At 36.7% G+C, this 17052-nt stretch overlaps 1 protein-coding gene across 1 annotated transcript in view; it reads right to left on the minus strand.

The window, feature by feature from the left end:
- Positions 1-17052, minus strand: part of LOC140168644 (vacuolar protein sorting-associated protein 8 homolog) — a 93441-nt gene that overhangs the window by 20355 nt on the left and 56034 nt on the right. Inside the window, 13 exon segments of the mRNA XM_072192055.1 lie at positions 236-320; positions 1002-1141; positions 1812-1904; positions 2367-2448; positions 3418-3572; positions 4241-4313; positions 5392-5434; positions 6717-6858; positions 11556-11778; positions 13085-13131; positions 14071-14160; positions 14646-14692; positions 15092-15182. Coding sequence (XP_072048156.1) covers positions 236-320; positions 1002-1141; positions 1812-1904; positions 2367-2448; positions 3418-3572; positions 4241-4313; positions 5392-5434; positions 6717-6858; positions 11556-11778; positions 13085-13131; positions 14071-14160; positions 14646-14692; positions 15092-15182 — 1311 coding nt within the window.

Raw genomic sequence — 17052 nt, forward strand, 5'->3', positions numbered from 1 at the left:
GTAGCAAAATATCTCTCTATTTACGATATGTAAAAACCTCACAATTGATAACCTGGCCAAAAGTGTCTCCTTTTGACATGACACGTCAAATATAAGTATGAAGAGAAGTTCTTTGCGAGAAAACAAAATATTCACATGGAATGTTGAATGTAAAAACCAGAGGTAGAATTTCAAGTAATGCATGTGTAGTTATTAACCTCTACAGATCAACTCATTCATGAGTCCATACACTTACCTTCCTAGCAGGGTCCCTGAGATAACACTGCAAAATCTTATCGAACTTTCTCTGCCTCTCATATAATACTTCACAGACACGATAGCTGATGGGAAAGAGAGGTTTATCAAACAAGTTAAAACATTGACATGGACTGCATAACTAAGAAAAAAAACCAAGGGATTGCAGTAAAATAGGAAAACCAAAGAAAACTAAGAAACAAGTGTTCAAAATATGCTAACACTCTACTGTAACTGTAATTAACAAATTCATCTGTAGGATTGCTTTATTTATCAGAAAATTGTTACACTCTAAATCACATATGATTCACTGCTTGCTCCATTGCACACAGGGAATGAGGCTACAGCCGGTTTCCACAGAAGCAGCTGTGAACATAGGCACTGTCAAGATGCCATCATCAAGGATGGCAAAAGCTAAAGATGTGAGAAATATTATAGATTTGTTTAACCAATAATTTTCTGATTCTTCTGTATGTCTGCCCCCTCCCCCTGAAACATCTCTGAAAATCATTGGTCAATCATTAATTCCACTGAAATCATGAGCTGCTCAGTATTTTGTTATATAGATTACTAAACCTGGAACATTGCTCATTTTAGCAGAAAACTATTGCCACATGGTCACAACACAGTAAATACACTGAAATACCTTTGAAAAACAATTTCAATATTATTTTCATTTTCCTATTTTTCGTTGTATGTCAGGATCAATCTGCTATTAACAGTGTGATTTTTCCAGTGTCAATTTTCATAGTGTAGTGTATACTCACAATTTTGCATCTTCAGCAAGCCGTAACAGTTTTTCATTGTCTACCTGTTGTAAGCCGCCTGCATTCAGTAATTCCAACAAGGCCTGCTCCCTCTCAGAATGCCGCGTCTCATTACTAGGGTCAGCCAAAAATTCTAAAACCTGAAATTGAAATTGAAATCAGTTGAAAACAGGTTTCTCTATCCTTGGCGCTCTGAAGTTTTAAAATGTACCTTTTGAAACGTAACAATGAACTTGGAAGCAAATTATTATGAATGTTAAAACAGTTTATCTCACCCTTTAAATTATAATAAATATTATTATTTTTGTTCTATGAATTCTATGCTTGATGGTAATTCTCAAAACCAACACTTCTGTGGGAATTCTATAAATTTGGGTGATAATTCCAATCACATTTTTTATTTTATTTTTACCAGGGGCTCAATTTCATTGCACTTTGCATGAACAAACTCATCTGGCGAAAATCAAGTGAGAATTAGACTGATCATCATAGCATACCACATACAGAATGGATAAGATTTGGGGAGAATTCTTGCAAAGCAAGTTTAGGAGAACAATTGCGAGAATTACCTGATTACAATTAAAAAAAATAATGACATACGATTCTCACTGTTCCCCTTCTTCTATTTTAAAAATATTTGTCTTTACGCTTTTCATGGTAGCCCACAAAAATAATTTTAACCAGCAGGCTACAATGTGAATAAAGGAAATTGCTAAGCTGTTCAGAACAGTTAAAATCCTGAAAAATTAGCACAGTTCCAATATCCAGCTATTCAGTAACCCACAGTTAAATGACACACCATTGACTCACCTGTTCAAATAGAAGTCTATTCACTAAGATACTGCTTTCATGTTTAGCCATTTGTCTTGCTAGGAATGTGAACAAGCAACCAATCTCTGCTGGCTGGAAAAAAAGAGATTACACAAAAATTATCTTATAATTTACATATTGTTGTAGTTTTCTCATGAAGTAACAAAGAGATTAGACCCAAAGAGTACCAGCTCAAAATTACATCGTGACTCAATGGTATATCCGCCATTTTGGTTTGTTGCTCATTGGGGGCAAATAGTGTACCTTTAGCAAGATACTTAAATTGAATGATAATAATTGCATTTTTGGTACAATGCATTATACCCAGAACACAAACAACAATGCACTTTGAATCAAAGTTTGCTGGGCGCATACCAAAATTATCCACAAAGCCCAAAAACATGCTGAAGAAAATAAAGTTTAAAAAATGCAGAAATTTGGCCTAACAAGAAAGTTGAAGAAACCTGAAAAAGCCTGAAAAAAGGCATCATGATCTGTTGAGATAGCAACCTGCATATGTTCTGGTTGTCGGGTGAAAAGAAATGAAAGACTTACAGAGAATCCCACACTTTCCACCATAATCTGCAGCAAAATGTCAACCATCCTCTGACGAGACTGCACTCCGCCACCATAAGTGCTGTAAAACAATTAAAGAATTAAGATTTAATTTAAATCTGGTCAACCAGACATACCTATTTTTGATGGACAAACTGACGTTGTGACTGAAACCTTCAGTCTTCAGCTGGATTGTGATGCAAATGTCCTTTGATGATTAAAGAATTAACATTATTATTGCAAATTGCAAACATTTGTAATAGTCTCAGATCAGTCAGGTGTTTTAAAGAGCATTTTGATAGACTTTTAAACTGACTGTACATTTCATGTATGATTTGTGTTTTCTATCAATGACATGATAGGTCAAACATTCTCCTCATTCATATTAATATCCTGCCCCCACCATCATTGGACTATTCTAGTTGAAATCCATACACCCCCTATATATATAAGACATGACTTCAATCTTCCGTACAGATAGTGTGCATTTCAAATAGGGTTTACCTGATAACTATCTATTCTCATCTTCTCTGCTATAATGAACATGTTGGGCTATATACATATATATGGAAGACATAACATTATAATCTTCCACACAGGGAGTGTGAATTTCAAATGGGGTTACCTGATTGGGTGATTCCATTTAAAATCTGCACCCCCTGTGTGGGAGATTAAGGTCATGTCTTCCATAGGGGATGTCAACTGAAATAGCCCAATGAGAATTCTTGTTTGTCACTATTCCAGTTAAAATCCATACACCCACTATGGAAGACATGACCATAATTTCACACAAAGGGAGTGTAGATTTCAAATGTAGTCGCCCATAAATGTCACGTCTTCCATAGGGGGTATATGGATTTCATTTCAACTGGAATAACCCATTCCTGATTCAAATTGATATCCTGACCCCACCCACGGTTGTTACCACAAATGTTCAGCCCATTTTGTGTCCGTGACACTTGAAATGTTGCCCAAAACTGGTTAGAAATCATTTTGAGACAATTAGTCCAATCAAAAATCACAAATCTGTACAACCATGCACTTGACTTACTTTTCATCAACATCAAAATCTTCCTCTTCAAATGCCAAGGATAAGACGTTGAGGAATTCCCTGGTGTCATAGTGCAGTAGAGCTTTCAGATGTGGAAATACTTCTTCTTCTTCAGGGGGTTTCTTGGTATGTAAAGCTGTCAAACACTGCCAAACCTAAACAAAATTGAAATTATTGCATCAAAAATTATGATGAATGCAGTCTCTGGCAAAAATAAATAAAATAAACATAATTTTTCACCAGGGAATTTTGAATTGCCATTGATCGTGCCACTGTTTTTCCATCAGATAAAAATGTTTGAGATGATTACAGGGGCATATTGGTGATCCCAAAGCAAAGAAAGAAGTACAAGAGAAAATGGCTGCTTGATTCATGGTATACCCAGTGTTGGAGGACTCAATTCTGGACTCGGTTGACTTTTCAATGAACTTGGACTTGACATGGATTTGAAGTTTGTTGGACTCTCACTTAATTGCCTTGAAACTCTGCTGAGCTCAGGCTAAACTTGAACAGCTGGGTATACCCCTATTTATGATTTGAGCTAGGGTTAGGACTTTAAAAAGGTACTATCTGTAATTTTATTAGAAACTGTTTTCATAAGAATAATTTAAAAAGCGGAAGAAAACAGCAGTAGAGCTAGAGTTAGAGCCCGGGTTAGCGTCAGGGGTAGAATTAGGTAAAACATTTGTTCCAAATTATTTAACAGGGGATCATTCATGGATGACAGAAAAACAAATGAGTTAGAGAGATTTGAAAAATATGGGACAATATGACCACACATGCCAATTTTCAGTGAGTGCCCCCTCCCCTGGATTCAACTTACCCCTTCCTTCACCCCCTTGACTAAGTGTGGTGGAATGTCTCCAAGTGGATATGCTCTACCAGCTAGGCAACAGCTGAAAAAAAACCCAGATACCGCATGAATTATGAATTGCTAATTATAACATATTAAAAGTTGAAGATATGTACACACTGGAATTAGGTACATTCATGTACAGGCACTCTATAAATGAGCTGCCCTGTTCATTTGATAATTATTTTACCAAACGTTCTGACATACATAACTACAAGACACAATATGTAAATGACCTAAATATAACCAAAAATAAGAAAGTCTTTTCTGTTTATGTCATACGTACAAGAGGTCCCATTCTTTGGAATTCTTTAGATAAAAATCTGAAAGCTTCAAAATCTGTTAAACATTTCCGCAATCAATTCAAAACAAAACTGATCTCTATATATAATTAATCTTTTCCGTAAGCACCCCCCCCCCTTCCCTTGTCTTTTGGTTATGTTATGTGATGTTGATTTATTTTGTTAATTTCATTTGATTTCAGGGAAAGGCTAACTTTCAGACCTTTTTGGTCTTCCAGCCTTTTCCTCCATATGTACCATGTTTATATATTATTTTTTATGTAATGTCTTTGATTTTTATCAAAATAAAATATGAATGAATGAATGAATGTATAGGCATTTAAAAGTACAGTAGGCACAAACGCCTAGACATTGATCCGCCTCAGCACACTTTACAGGTTGTCGCTGACCACTACAGGCCGATATCATTCCATAAACATTGAACTAAAACACAGGGACTTGCAACTATGAAGTGCACACCCTAAACATTCCACAATTGTTCAGCTGCCTGAGTTTCAACGAGACAATTAGCAGGAAGTTCCTTGTCCAGGGGAATTTCAAAATCATTTAGTTACATACTGTAATCACAGATGGAACCAAGATTGAGCAAACTCAATTTTACACAAGAGCGTACTAACCACCGCCAGGGTTCGAACCTTCTAGCACCATAGTTGAATGCCTTAACGACTGAGCTAACTTGACTGCATTAATACTTGAATTCCAACTAACACATGTACAATTGTTAAGCAGTGCTGTCATCACTTAAAACATTATCAAACAAATTATTCTAAAAAAGTAAAATACTTCAATAATTACCAGTTTATCACACAAATGTCTTACCTGATATAAACAAGGATCTTGTTCCCTAACTTGATTTGTTGATCTGTAAAATTAATTAATTATAAAAGAAATAGAATTGATATATCAAGAAAAAATATGATTATTTTGTAACATACTGGAATCACAGATGGAACCAAGATTAGACTATTTCAGTTGAAATCCATACACCTCCTATATGGAAGGCAAGACATTAATCTTCTAAAATCATCTACATTGGCTCAACATGATTAACTCAAGTCAACAAACTCAATCAATCCACATCAACTTGGAGATGTATTATAATTACCAAGTGGTTTTTCAGACTTGACAGTGGCACTGCAAGTAGTGAGAAATATACAAATACAACATGTTTCATTTCGGGGAAGTAGTCAAAACTACTGGTCCGAGGTATTTAATGATTTGACTACTTCCCGGCGTCGAGGGAAGTAGTCAAATCATCAACACCGAGGACCAGTAGTTTTGACTACTTCGAAATGAAACATGTTGTATTTGTTTTACTATACCTCATAAATATTTTCACTATCACGGTAAAATCGTAAACAAAAGTCAAAACACACACCAGTCAACGTGCCGGCCGGCTTGGTGAATAAGCTTAATATTTTGCTTACCTGATTTTATTGCAGGATTTATGTTCAATCAATATTTACATTTTGACCTATATTATTCAGATTTTCATTTTAACTTTCCATAAATACCATTTTGTTTCATAAAACGTCAAATTCGTGTGTTATTATCCATCGGAAATCTCTGCAAAATATCTGCAGCAGATGCCATTTAACGCATCTGCAGAATCGCCGTTGTGTAGCATAATGCTACGTCTGAAGGAACGGTGACGCGTGGGGTCGATACACCGTGTGGTAGTAGGGGTGCGGAAGTTTTACTACTTCCCAGCGTTCAGCGTAATTACACACGCCGGGAAGTAGTCAAAATACCGTACTCGGACGCTAGCGTTATTAACCAATAAGATGTCTGGATTACCTAATAAATATTTATGAGGTATAGTAATACATCTTCTCTACCATTATTTGCAGAGAAGAACACACGGAAGTGTGGTTCTGATTGGCTGATTAGATTGAATCACATGATGGAAAAGCTTTGAAATACAGGCACCTTATTGGCTAACCAAACCACGTAGCATCACATCATGACCATATTCTTTTTGCCCGATAAACAAGATGCATGCCTCGGACATTCCATGCCCTTCTTCCTTGGTAGCAGCTGCAGTGGTGTGACATATTCATTCATCCTTTTGGTATGGATGTTGATAATGACATTGTATAAATCATATTAAACTGAGTCAAATTCATATCAAATTAGAGACTTACCTGTGAGTTGTTTTCCAGACATGACAGCAGCACTGAGTAGTGAGAATAACTCTTCCAGTGGTGTGACATAGTCATTCATACCTTTGGTATGAATGTAGATAATGGCGTCGTATAGACCATGTGCCCAACATAATGATACAACCTACAAGAAGAAATGAAAGAATACATGCCTTTTTGAGTTTATCCAATGACAAATCGTTATCACAACACCCACTAAATGAGTTTCACCCTACAGGTAAAAAAATCCCCTTAAACAACAAAGAATACACCAAATTGTGTTGGCTAATCAGGTTTTGGGCTCAAAAATGCACCCTTTTTGGACTCAAAACTTACCTTAAATAAGTCCACCATGTTCAGAAAAAATATTTTTCTTGAAAATCAATGTTTTTAACCCATAATTATATAAACATGTCACAGCTGTGAGAAGTTACTTCCCAAAGTTGCCAGGTGACCAAAAACCAACACCTCTTCACATGTTTTTTTTTTGTCACACATGATATGTGCACACTGTATTTCTTGAGTTGCCCCCCCCCCCTCCTAGACTATGCCATAGTCGAATTTTATTAAAAATATGTTATTATTAGTCATGATGAACCCATTTCGTTGAACTCAAAATTATACTGATGTTTATTAAAATTAAAGTATTCAATAGTAAAATGGTCATAAAGAATTAAGGGATCTAAAATGAGCGTTTATGGCGTTTCGACAGTATTTTTTGTGGGACATGAGAGCATCTCAGGCGTGTCAATTGCATTCTGAATCTGAAGCATGTCTTTCTGATATCAAATATTTTTCATTTTTTGAAAATCACGATATAATACAAATTTTATGACAAAATATAAAAAATTGATATTTTTCAAATTTTTGATATATAACAGTCCTTGAAGTAAATTTCATAAATCTAATGATATATTCTTAAAGTGTATGTAGCTGCGAGGAAAAGCCGACGATCAATTGAAAATTTTGACCTTTCATATTGAAGATATGGATTTTTTCCCAAAAGACCTAATTTTTTTTGGTGTTTTGGGAAAAAATCCATATCTTCAATACTGAAAAGGTTAAAATTTTAAATTGATCGTCGGCTTTTCATCCCACCTACATACACTTTAAGTATAAATAATCATATTTATAAAGTTTACTTCGAGTACTGTTAAATATAAAAAATATCAATTTTAATGATTTGCCATAAAATGTGTATTACGCTTAATTTCAAAAATCAAAATTATTTGATATCAGAAGGACATTCTTCGTATTCAGAATGCAATTCGATAGGTCTGATGTGCTCTCATGTCCCACAATAAATACTGTCCAAACGTTCATACCCCAGCCCTTAAGAATATCAGATGATTAGTGACAATAAAAGTAATTGAATGCAACATTATCTTGCATAATTATAATGGCTCACTTTAATACTGAACAGTTCTGATTTTGGAATCTACCAGTTTATTGATAGCGAACCACGAAAATCCGACTATGGACTTTGAATTTTAAGCAGCACTTTGCCCCGGGACTTTGCTCTCTAAAAACACACTGTCAAGCATACTTGTTTATCAGTCCATTAACCACAAGTACTAAGCATGGTATAGTACAAGACGCGCTAGATGTTTGATGAGAGATTAACTTTCGCGTCAACACTAAAGCGCCGCAAATACCACAGATAGTTGTGTGCGGTGTAGTTAATGGTAATGGCGCTGGCCCGGAAGATTTAAACCATAGCGAGATATGGGCGACCAATCACAAGGCAGATCCATTTAAAGATGCATTACATCATGGCCAATTTTAGTTAGGCCAGAAATTGGCCTAACTCTCCATAGAGTCCCGTGTTAAAAATCTTAACCGCAAGGCAAAGTCAGTAGTCCACTTGGGAAGCTAACAAACAGAGGGAGTGTGGTGACTGAAAAGATCAGATACAGATGTGAAAATCTATCAGTTGCACACAAATCAATATAAATCAGAGTTTTATGCTTAAATGTAATAGCCAGAGTATGCAAAATGGGCAAGTGGACTACGGAGAAGTCTACCCCCCTCCCTGCTACAGATGTTCATAAAAGTCACCTGGTCTTGCTAAAATGGTAAGGGTGTTAAACAGGTCAAATACAGGGCCCTTTACATGGATTCACTGTCTTCCTATCAAAATGAGGTTCTCAATGCAAACAGCAATCGCATGACTTTACACAATCACCCATTAACTGGGTTTAAGTTGAGTTAAATTATACTAACCTGGTGTAGACCCAGATTAGGTCATTTTACACTAGGTGTGACAGTTTACAAAATCATCTATTCAAACTGAATAAACTTCAAATCAATTCAATCATCTATTACTAACTGGGTTTAAATTGAATTGAATTAAAAGTTAAACTAGACTTAGCTGTGGTCTAATCACCTTTGACCCTTAAATATATGACAACCCCGTAGACATTGGCTAATGTCAATGCACGTGTCCATGTGGCATCACTTTGCTATGCTTTTTGTGGCAGAAGGGGCATTTTGAAGGTATATCGTTTTATACCGGAAGCGACCCCTTACTGACCTTTGACCCCAAATGTGTGTACACCATTATAGACACTGTGTTATAACAATGCATGTGTGCAAGTGGCGTCACTGTCCTACATAATTTGTGGAAGAAGAAGCATTTTAAAGGTATTTCGTTTTATACCGGAAGTGACCCCTTAATGACCTTTGACCCCAAATAAAATAATACTACATACAAACTGGGTAACCACATGAACATATGGTTACTGTCCTATGTTTTTCTTAGCAAATAAAACATTTTGCAGGTTTTTCGTTTTATACCGGAAGTGACCCCTTAATGACCTTTGACCCCCAAATCTGTGTACACCCCATAGACACAGGGTAATAACAATGCATGTGTGCAAGTGGCGTCACTGTCCTACAGAATCTGTGGAAGAAGATGCATTTTAAAGGTATTTTGTTTTATACCGGAAGTGACCCCTTAATGAGATTTGACCCCAAATAAAAAAATACCACATATACATTGGGTGACTGCAGATCATGTGTGAACATACCGTTACTGTCCCATGTTTTACTTAGCTAATAAAATTTTTTGAAGGTATTTCGTTTTATACCGGAAGTGACCCCTTAATGAACTTTGACCCCAAATCTGTGTACACCCCATAGACACTGGGTGATAACAATACATGTGTGCAAGTGGCGTCTCTGTCCCACATAATTTGTGGAAGAAGATGCATTTTAAAGGTATTTCTTTTTATACCGGAAGTGACCCCTTAATGAGCTTTGACCCCAAATAAAAAAATACTACATATACATTGGGTGACTGCAGATCATATGTGAACATACCGTTACTGTACTATGTTTTACTTAGCTAATAAATTTTTTTGAAAGTTTTTTGTTTTATACCGGAAGTGACCCCTTAATGACCTTTGACCCCGAATCTGTGTACACCACATAGACACTAGGTAATTACAATGCATCTGTGCAAGTGGCGTCACTGTCCTACGTAATTTGTAGGAAAAGATGCATTTTGAGTTGAAATCACGTTTTTGACCCCTGTGACCCCTGCGTGACCTTTGACCCCACGAGTTTCATGTGACATGTAGGGGCACGGTCAATGATCTTTGTGACCAAGTTAGGTCAAAATCGATGTAAGCATGTGAGTGCTAGAGCAAATGTAATGGTTGACAGAAGAAAGAAGAAGAACTAGACTTAGCTGTGGTCTAAGACCACGAACACAGCCGTGTTGTGACCCTTTAATGACCTTTGATCCCAAAATATATGAAAACCCCATAGACATTGGCTAATGTCAATGTATGCGTGCATGTGGCATTACTTTGCCATGTTATTTGTGGCAGATGGGGCATTTTGAAAGTTTTTCGTCTCAGACCGGAAGTGACCGCTTAATGACCTTTGACCCCAAATCTGTGTACACCCCATAGACACTGGGTAATAACAATGCATGTGTGTAAGTGGCATCACTGTCCTGCGTAATTTGTGGGAGAAGATGCATCTTAAAGGTATTTCGTTTTATACGGAAATGACCCTTAATGACCTTTGACCCCAAATAAAAAATACCACATATACATTGGGTAACTGCAACTCATATGTGAACATACCGTTACTGTCCTATGTTTTTCTTAGCAAATAAAATTTTTTGAAGGTTTTCCGTTTTATACCGGAAGTGACCCCTTAATGACCTTTGACCCCAAATCTGTGTACACCCCATAGACACTGGGTAATAACAATGCATGTGTGCAAGTTTCGTCACTGTCCTACATAATCTGTGGAAGAAGATGCATTTTAAATGTATTTCGTTTTATACCGGAAGTGACCCCTTAATGAGATTTGACCCTAAATAAAAAAAAATACCACATATACATTGGGTGACTGCAGATCATGTGTGAACATAGAGTTACTGTCCCATGTTTTACTTAGCTAATAAAAATTTTTTAAGGTATTTCGTTTTATACCGGAAGTGACCCCTTAATGACCTTTGACCCCAAATCTGTGTACACCCCATAGACACTGGGTAATAACAATGCATGTGTGCAAGTGGGGTCGCTGTCCAACATAAGTTGTGGGAGAAGATGCATTTTTAGTTGAAACCACGTTTTTGACCCCTGCGTGACCTTTGACCCCTTGAGTTTCATGTGAAATGTAGGGGCATGGTCAATGATCATTGTGACCAAGTTAGGTCAAAATCGATGTAAGCATGTGAGTGCTAGAGCAAATGTAATGGTTGACAGAAAGAACCTGTAAGAAAAAAGACACAGCCGTGACTAACGTCACGGCTGTGTAAAGAAAGAACCTGTAAGAAAAAAGACACAGCCGTGACTAACGTCATGGCTGTGTAATTTTACTAACCTGGTGTATATCGAGACTAGCAATATCCATGTGTACTATACAACCCTCCACATTTTCCACCATCTCTCTATTCTTGTAATGTTCAACAAAGTCTTGCATGACGATGGGGGTGACAGAGTTGAGCTTATCGTTGAGAATGTATGGCTCAAGACATTCTAGAAACACTCCCTTAGCGATGCTGTCCTGGCTGAATTTGTCATAGATGGTCCCAAATAAGATATCTCTAAATAAAAACAAAAATTTTTTAAACATTGATGTCAATATAAACTGTAGTTGTACAATGTATATATTATAGTAAACATCAATTTTTTAACAACTGATTTACAAAATTATGCATTTTTATGCTGCAATATATGTGACCATCCACGACGAACCCAGTGATGTATAAAGTTAAAATTTTAGTATCATTATTGAACAGTATAGAAATCTCCATAAACAAACTTTAAAATGGATATACCACTTGTCATAATAATTTTTTTCTGCTTGGAATTAGGTGCTCAAAATCTCTTTTTCTTTTGAAATTCCTTTTTTATTTTTATTGTTTTCTGTAAGGTTTATTGGTCCATATCTCTGAATAAGCACTGCCTACTTTACACTGGGTTTGTGGTGGATGGTCACATATATTTATAGTCTATATTATCATTTATTAAATCACCATTCACATACCTGTAACAAATGCATCTGATTTGTTAAGCTCAATACTTTGATAATACATGAAGGAAACAAAGATTGCTGTGCAATTTTGCAAGTTTTAAATCAACCTTTAAATACAAAGATAGCTTTTACACTCACCCGGTCCAAATCTTTAGTATTTCATATCAATAGTTTTTTGCGACAAATTTTGTAATTCACATTAGTTCCAGACATACTAGACAGGGTACAGTGCTTGGATGTGTGAAACATCTCAATTGTGTTAAACAGAATATCTGATATTACGCCTAATAATATGCTGTGTATTTCCTCTTGTTATATTCCAAATTTGATTGACGACTCTCTATCATGAACTTGGATTTGCTTGATAGCCCTTTTGTGGAAAACAATGAATTGAATTTCCTATTGGTAGCCTAGTGTGCGATGACGTAAGGGCCTTTATGATGCAGATGAGGCGGGAGGTTCGATAGCCGGAGTAAGAGCGTGAGTGAGTCACTGACGGATTTCGAGACGGCTACAGCGGTCATACCAAATTTACAGGTATAAAGGTTTGAAGAGATAACGGTACCTTAGGAGTTCATTCCTAGGTTGAGCATTGGTTTATAGGAAGGTGGAACTTATGGGCATATGAGTTAATGTATGTGTGGCAGTTATCTTTTTACAGGTACGCATAAGAGAGTCTGGAGAAAGAAAAGATAAACGGCTTGACTGGACTTGGGTGAAGAGTATATATGTATCTGAGGACAAGAATGGGCTTTGGATGGAGTGGTTTAGGAAAACAATGAATTACAAAAAGCTTTGATATGATGATGCAAATGACTTGAACCAAGCCACTGTACATTAAAAAAATCCTCCAAGATAAAAACTTGTAAACTTACGTTCTTCCCAGAATCAAGCAGTGGTCCACGCAGACAGGAACAACACTCTGTACAAAAACAAAATGTCAATACACATAACAATAATGTTTAAATAAAATGAAGAAAATACTTGATACAGATTTGGGCTATTCCAGTTGAAATCCAAACACCCCCATGGAAGACATGACATTAATTTCCAACAAATGGGGTTACCTGAATGGGTGACTTCATTTGAAATTTACAAATTTGTGATACATGTGAGATCAAAGGTGATGTATCTGTAGGATGCAGTCACTTTATAAGCCACTTGACGCACTACAGATGCACCGTCTTTGATCACACGTGTATCCGAGAAGCCAAATGGACTTTATAGACATAGTGTGCATCAGACTGCTTTCTACTATAAACAGCGGTGCTTTGAGACTAGACGTTCATATCATTTTTAATTCATCAAAGTGTAATAGAGGCCCTCCATGAAATTATCGATTGGCTCCAAACAAAGTATTTGAGCAGGTGTCCTTCACCGTAGTTATGGCGGAGTGCAGTCCATTCAATCAAATGTTGTCATCAACCTATTTGATCGTAGTGCAGGGTTATGTGTGTGAGACGAACTGTCACGGTAGATTGCAATCATGCTTTTGTTGAATGCATTTGAGTAGTCCGCCATATTCACTGTATGATACGTCATATGCAAGGCCTCTATACGATGTGTTACCGGTACTCTGACATTACTTGAAAGTGTTGTGGTCAGATGTCATCGTCCGCATACCGTTTTATTCATCAATCCCCTGTGAGACACTCTTATTTTGAATTGATCAAAATGTAATAAGGTTTGGTTCTGATACTCTATGTTTCAGCTTGTTTCCAAAGTTTCTGATATGAATGGACTATTTTACATATCAGTTCTTTAATATGAGACACCTCTTATTTTGAAGTGTGGTAAATCAAAGTTTAATTACATCAAGACATGCTACTCTGAGATTAATTTGTTTTCCATTGATATTTACCTGAAAATGTTCCTCTAATAAATGTATAGCACCCCTCTCTGGGGAGTACTTCATTGACACATCAACATAGGTTAGTAGCATATCAAGAATCTGAAAATAAAAGGAAAAACAATAAATAGTTTGTTCCAACGATCAAAAATATTTCCAGTTCCTACCATATTATAATTTATTTTTAATCTGAGAGCATTTTATCATAATGTAATAGGAATACCAGGGGAGGGGAAATGATCATTGACTAAGTGGTATCATCCCTGAACAAAGATTCAAGTAAAAAGAGTCACTTTCAAGATCAAAGCACTGTATGTACTGTAGTACACAACATAAGTGCCCCCTACCACCCACCCACCCACCCACCCAAGTATCTAGGCTGACTGATGTTGAGAATAAATTTCCACATCCCTGGCTTACTCCACATAACTGGAATACAATTGACAAAGTTACGCACCATTTTATTCGGTTCAAATGCTATGTTTTCACTGTAACTTTGATCCTTAGTTTTTGCCTCAAGATCTCCATTACATTATTGCCATATCTTTGTTCTGATTGGTTTAGATTGTGGCACATTTTAAGCTTACTTTTTCAGATACAACTGCTTGCTTCTGTACTAAGTTTCCTCCAAGACCTTAGGGAATAAAAAATTCAAAAAAGATATACATGTAAATCCATACACCAAAAGTTATTGCACATGCAATTTGTAATTCATTAAGAGTACCAAAATTCCAATAATTTAAACAACAGCTACACACATCTTAGAAGTGCTAACCAAAACTTTCTACAGCACTTACGACCGCAACTAAGATCAGCTCCCCTAAGTTTGTTTTGGTAAAACTAAGGCTAACAGCAATTAGTTCTTCTACAGGAGTGAAAAATTTCAAGCCAGCTCAATCATCACAATTTAGAAAACCGGCATCATGGTGGAGTTATATATCTTAGAGGACATGTATAGTTATGTATCATCTTCCATGCACTGACTTTATAATTCCTTTTGGCAAAATCTATACAACAAATCTCAAGCACTGACCTATGACTGCCTTAGCTCTTCCAATATAGAATGAATTAGCTAACGACAAGGCTTCCTTGAATTTGGTCTCCTTCACTAGTAAGTCTATCCTCTGTAAACAGAAATAAAGAAAACAAAACAAACTGGGTAATTACAATTTTTTTATGTGGACCTTTGTTATTTTATTATATTGCATAATGATACATTCAGATTCTGTTTTCCCAGATTGCCACTTGCAATGTTTGGTGGCTAGTCCTGTTGATTAGCCTGAGAAAGTATGAAACCTCTTTTGTGGGCTGCTGTCTTTGCCATCTTGATGATAAAAGGATTCTGCTGAGGGTGATTCCAAGAAGTTCAACACTATCTACCTCTGAGAGCTTTGTACCAAAGAATTAGAGACTAGGGTGACTGCCTCCAGAATCTATGCAGATGAAAACTGATGGATTGGCATTTAGCTGCTCCAAAAAGTACATTCCATGTAGAGGCTCATGTTTCGATCTCTAGTAGGTCTTGGATGAGAGATGTAGCAGCTTGTTTGTCCTCTCTAGTCTCGATAAAGGTCATCAGGGTAACATTGTCAGCATACAAGATGGAAGCATTTGTCAGCCTCTGAGAGATGTCATCATGAAATATTATGAACAGGAGGGGACCAAGGATGGAACCTTGTGGGACACCAGCATTGATCCACTTTAGACTGGACAATTTGTCATTTAGTATAACCTTCATAAAGCAGTTCAAGAGATAGACAGCTGGCTATGCTGACAGCTTTCCAGAGAAGCCAAGTGCAGAGTTGACAGCTGGCTATGCTGACAGCTTTCCAGAGAAGCCAAGTGCAGAGTATTTCTCCAGGAGTCCAGGGTGTCAAACTTGGTCAAAGCTTTGCTAATGTCCAGGCAGACAACACAAGTTTCTTCTCTGTTGTTGATGGTGTTGGTGAGATGATGGGATACAGAGGTGAGGGCATCAGATGTTGAGTGGCCAGCTCTGAAACAAAACTGCTGCTTGGAGATCAGCTTCTGATCGTTGAGATGTTTCCGCATAGCCTCATTAATCAACCTCTCCATGATCTTGCATAGTACAGGGAGGACGAAAATGGGCTGATACTTGCTCAGAGAGTGTTTGTCCTTTCTTGACACATGGGATCACATCAGCAACTTTCCACTGGGCTGGCATGTGCCCATTGTTGAAACAGAGCTGGAAGAGCTGTACCAGACGAGTAGCCTTTGTTGATATCCAGTTTGATTAACTGTTTTCTTACTTTCTTCGGCCAGAAAATCACACTGGAGCATTTGGTGGTCATCCTTAAAGGAAGGTGAGGGAATTGCTTGCTTGAAGTTTAGCAGTTGTTGTGTGTATATTCTTTGTGTATGTCTTCCACAGGGGGAGTATGAATTTCAAATGGAATGAACACATTAGGCAGCTCCATTTGACATTCACACACCTTCTGAGAAAGATTCAACCTGAATCTTCTAATGAGGGAGGGTGAGTTTCATATTGACTAATTTGTTCATTCCATTTGAAATTATATTCTCCTCCTGTGGAAGATATTTCCAAAATCTTCCACAGGGGTAGTGTGGGTTTTTCAACTTGCCACAAAATACTGTTCTACAAATTCAAACCTTATAATTTAATAAATTTTGGCAGTTCCTTTATTTCTTGAATTAATTATAAACAGCAATTATTCTGGAATTTATATCATTGTAAATTCAATAATTTTTTTAATAATGGACATACTAAACTTGTCAAACAGTAAAATGTTTTCAATTTGCAAAAAAAATAGCTTTAAAGTAACCACGGCATACTTTAAGTAATCATTCAACACAACATGGTATACAACAGCCATAAGCAAAGCTGAAGATTCTAAAATTAGTAAACAACTGTTGCCATGGCATGCAACAGTTCCTCATATACGTAGATATAACATAGGCCTATTCATTACGTCAAGAACTTTACAATTAAGTTGAAGACGTTCTGGTTCGTCA

Source organism: Amphiura filiformis, chromosome 13, assembly GCF_039555335.1.
Source record: "Amphiura filiformis chromosome 13, Afil_fr2py, whole genome shotgun sequence".
NCBI lineage: Eukaryota > Metazoa > Echinodermata > Ophiuroidea > Amphilepidida > Amphiuridae > Amphiura > Amphiura filiformis.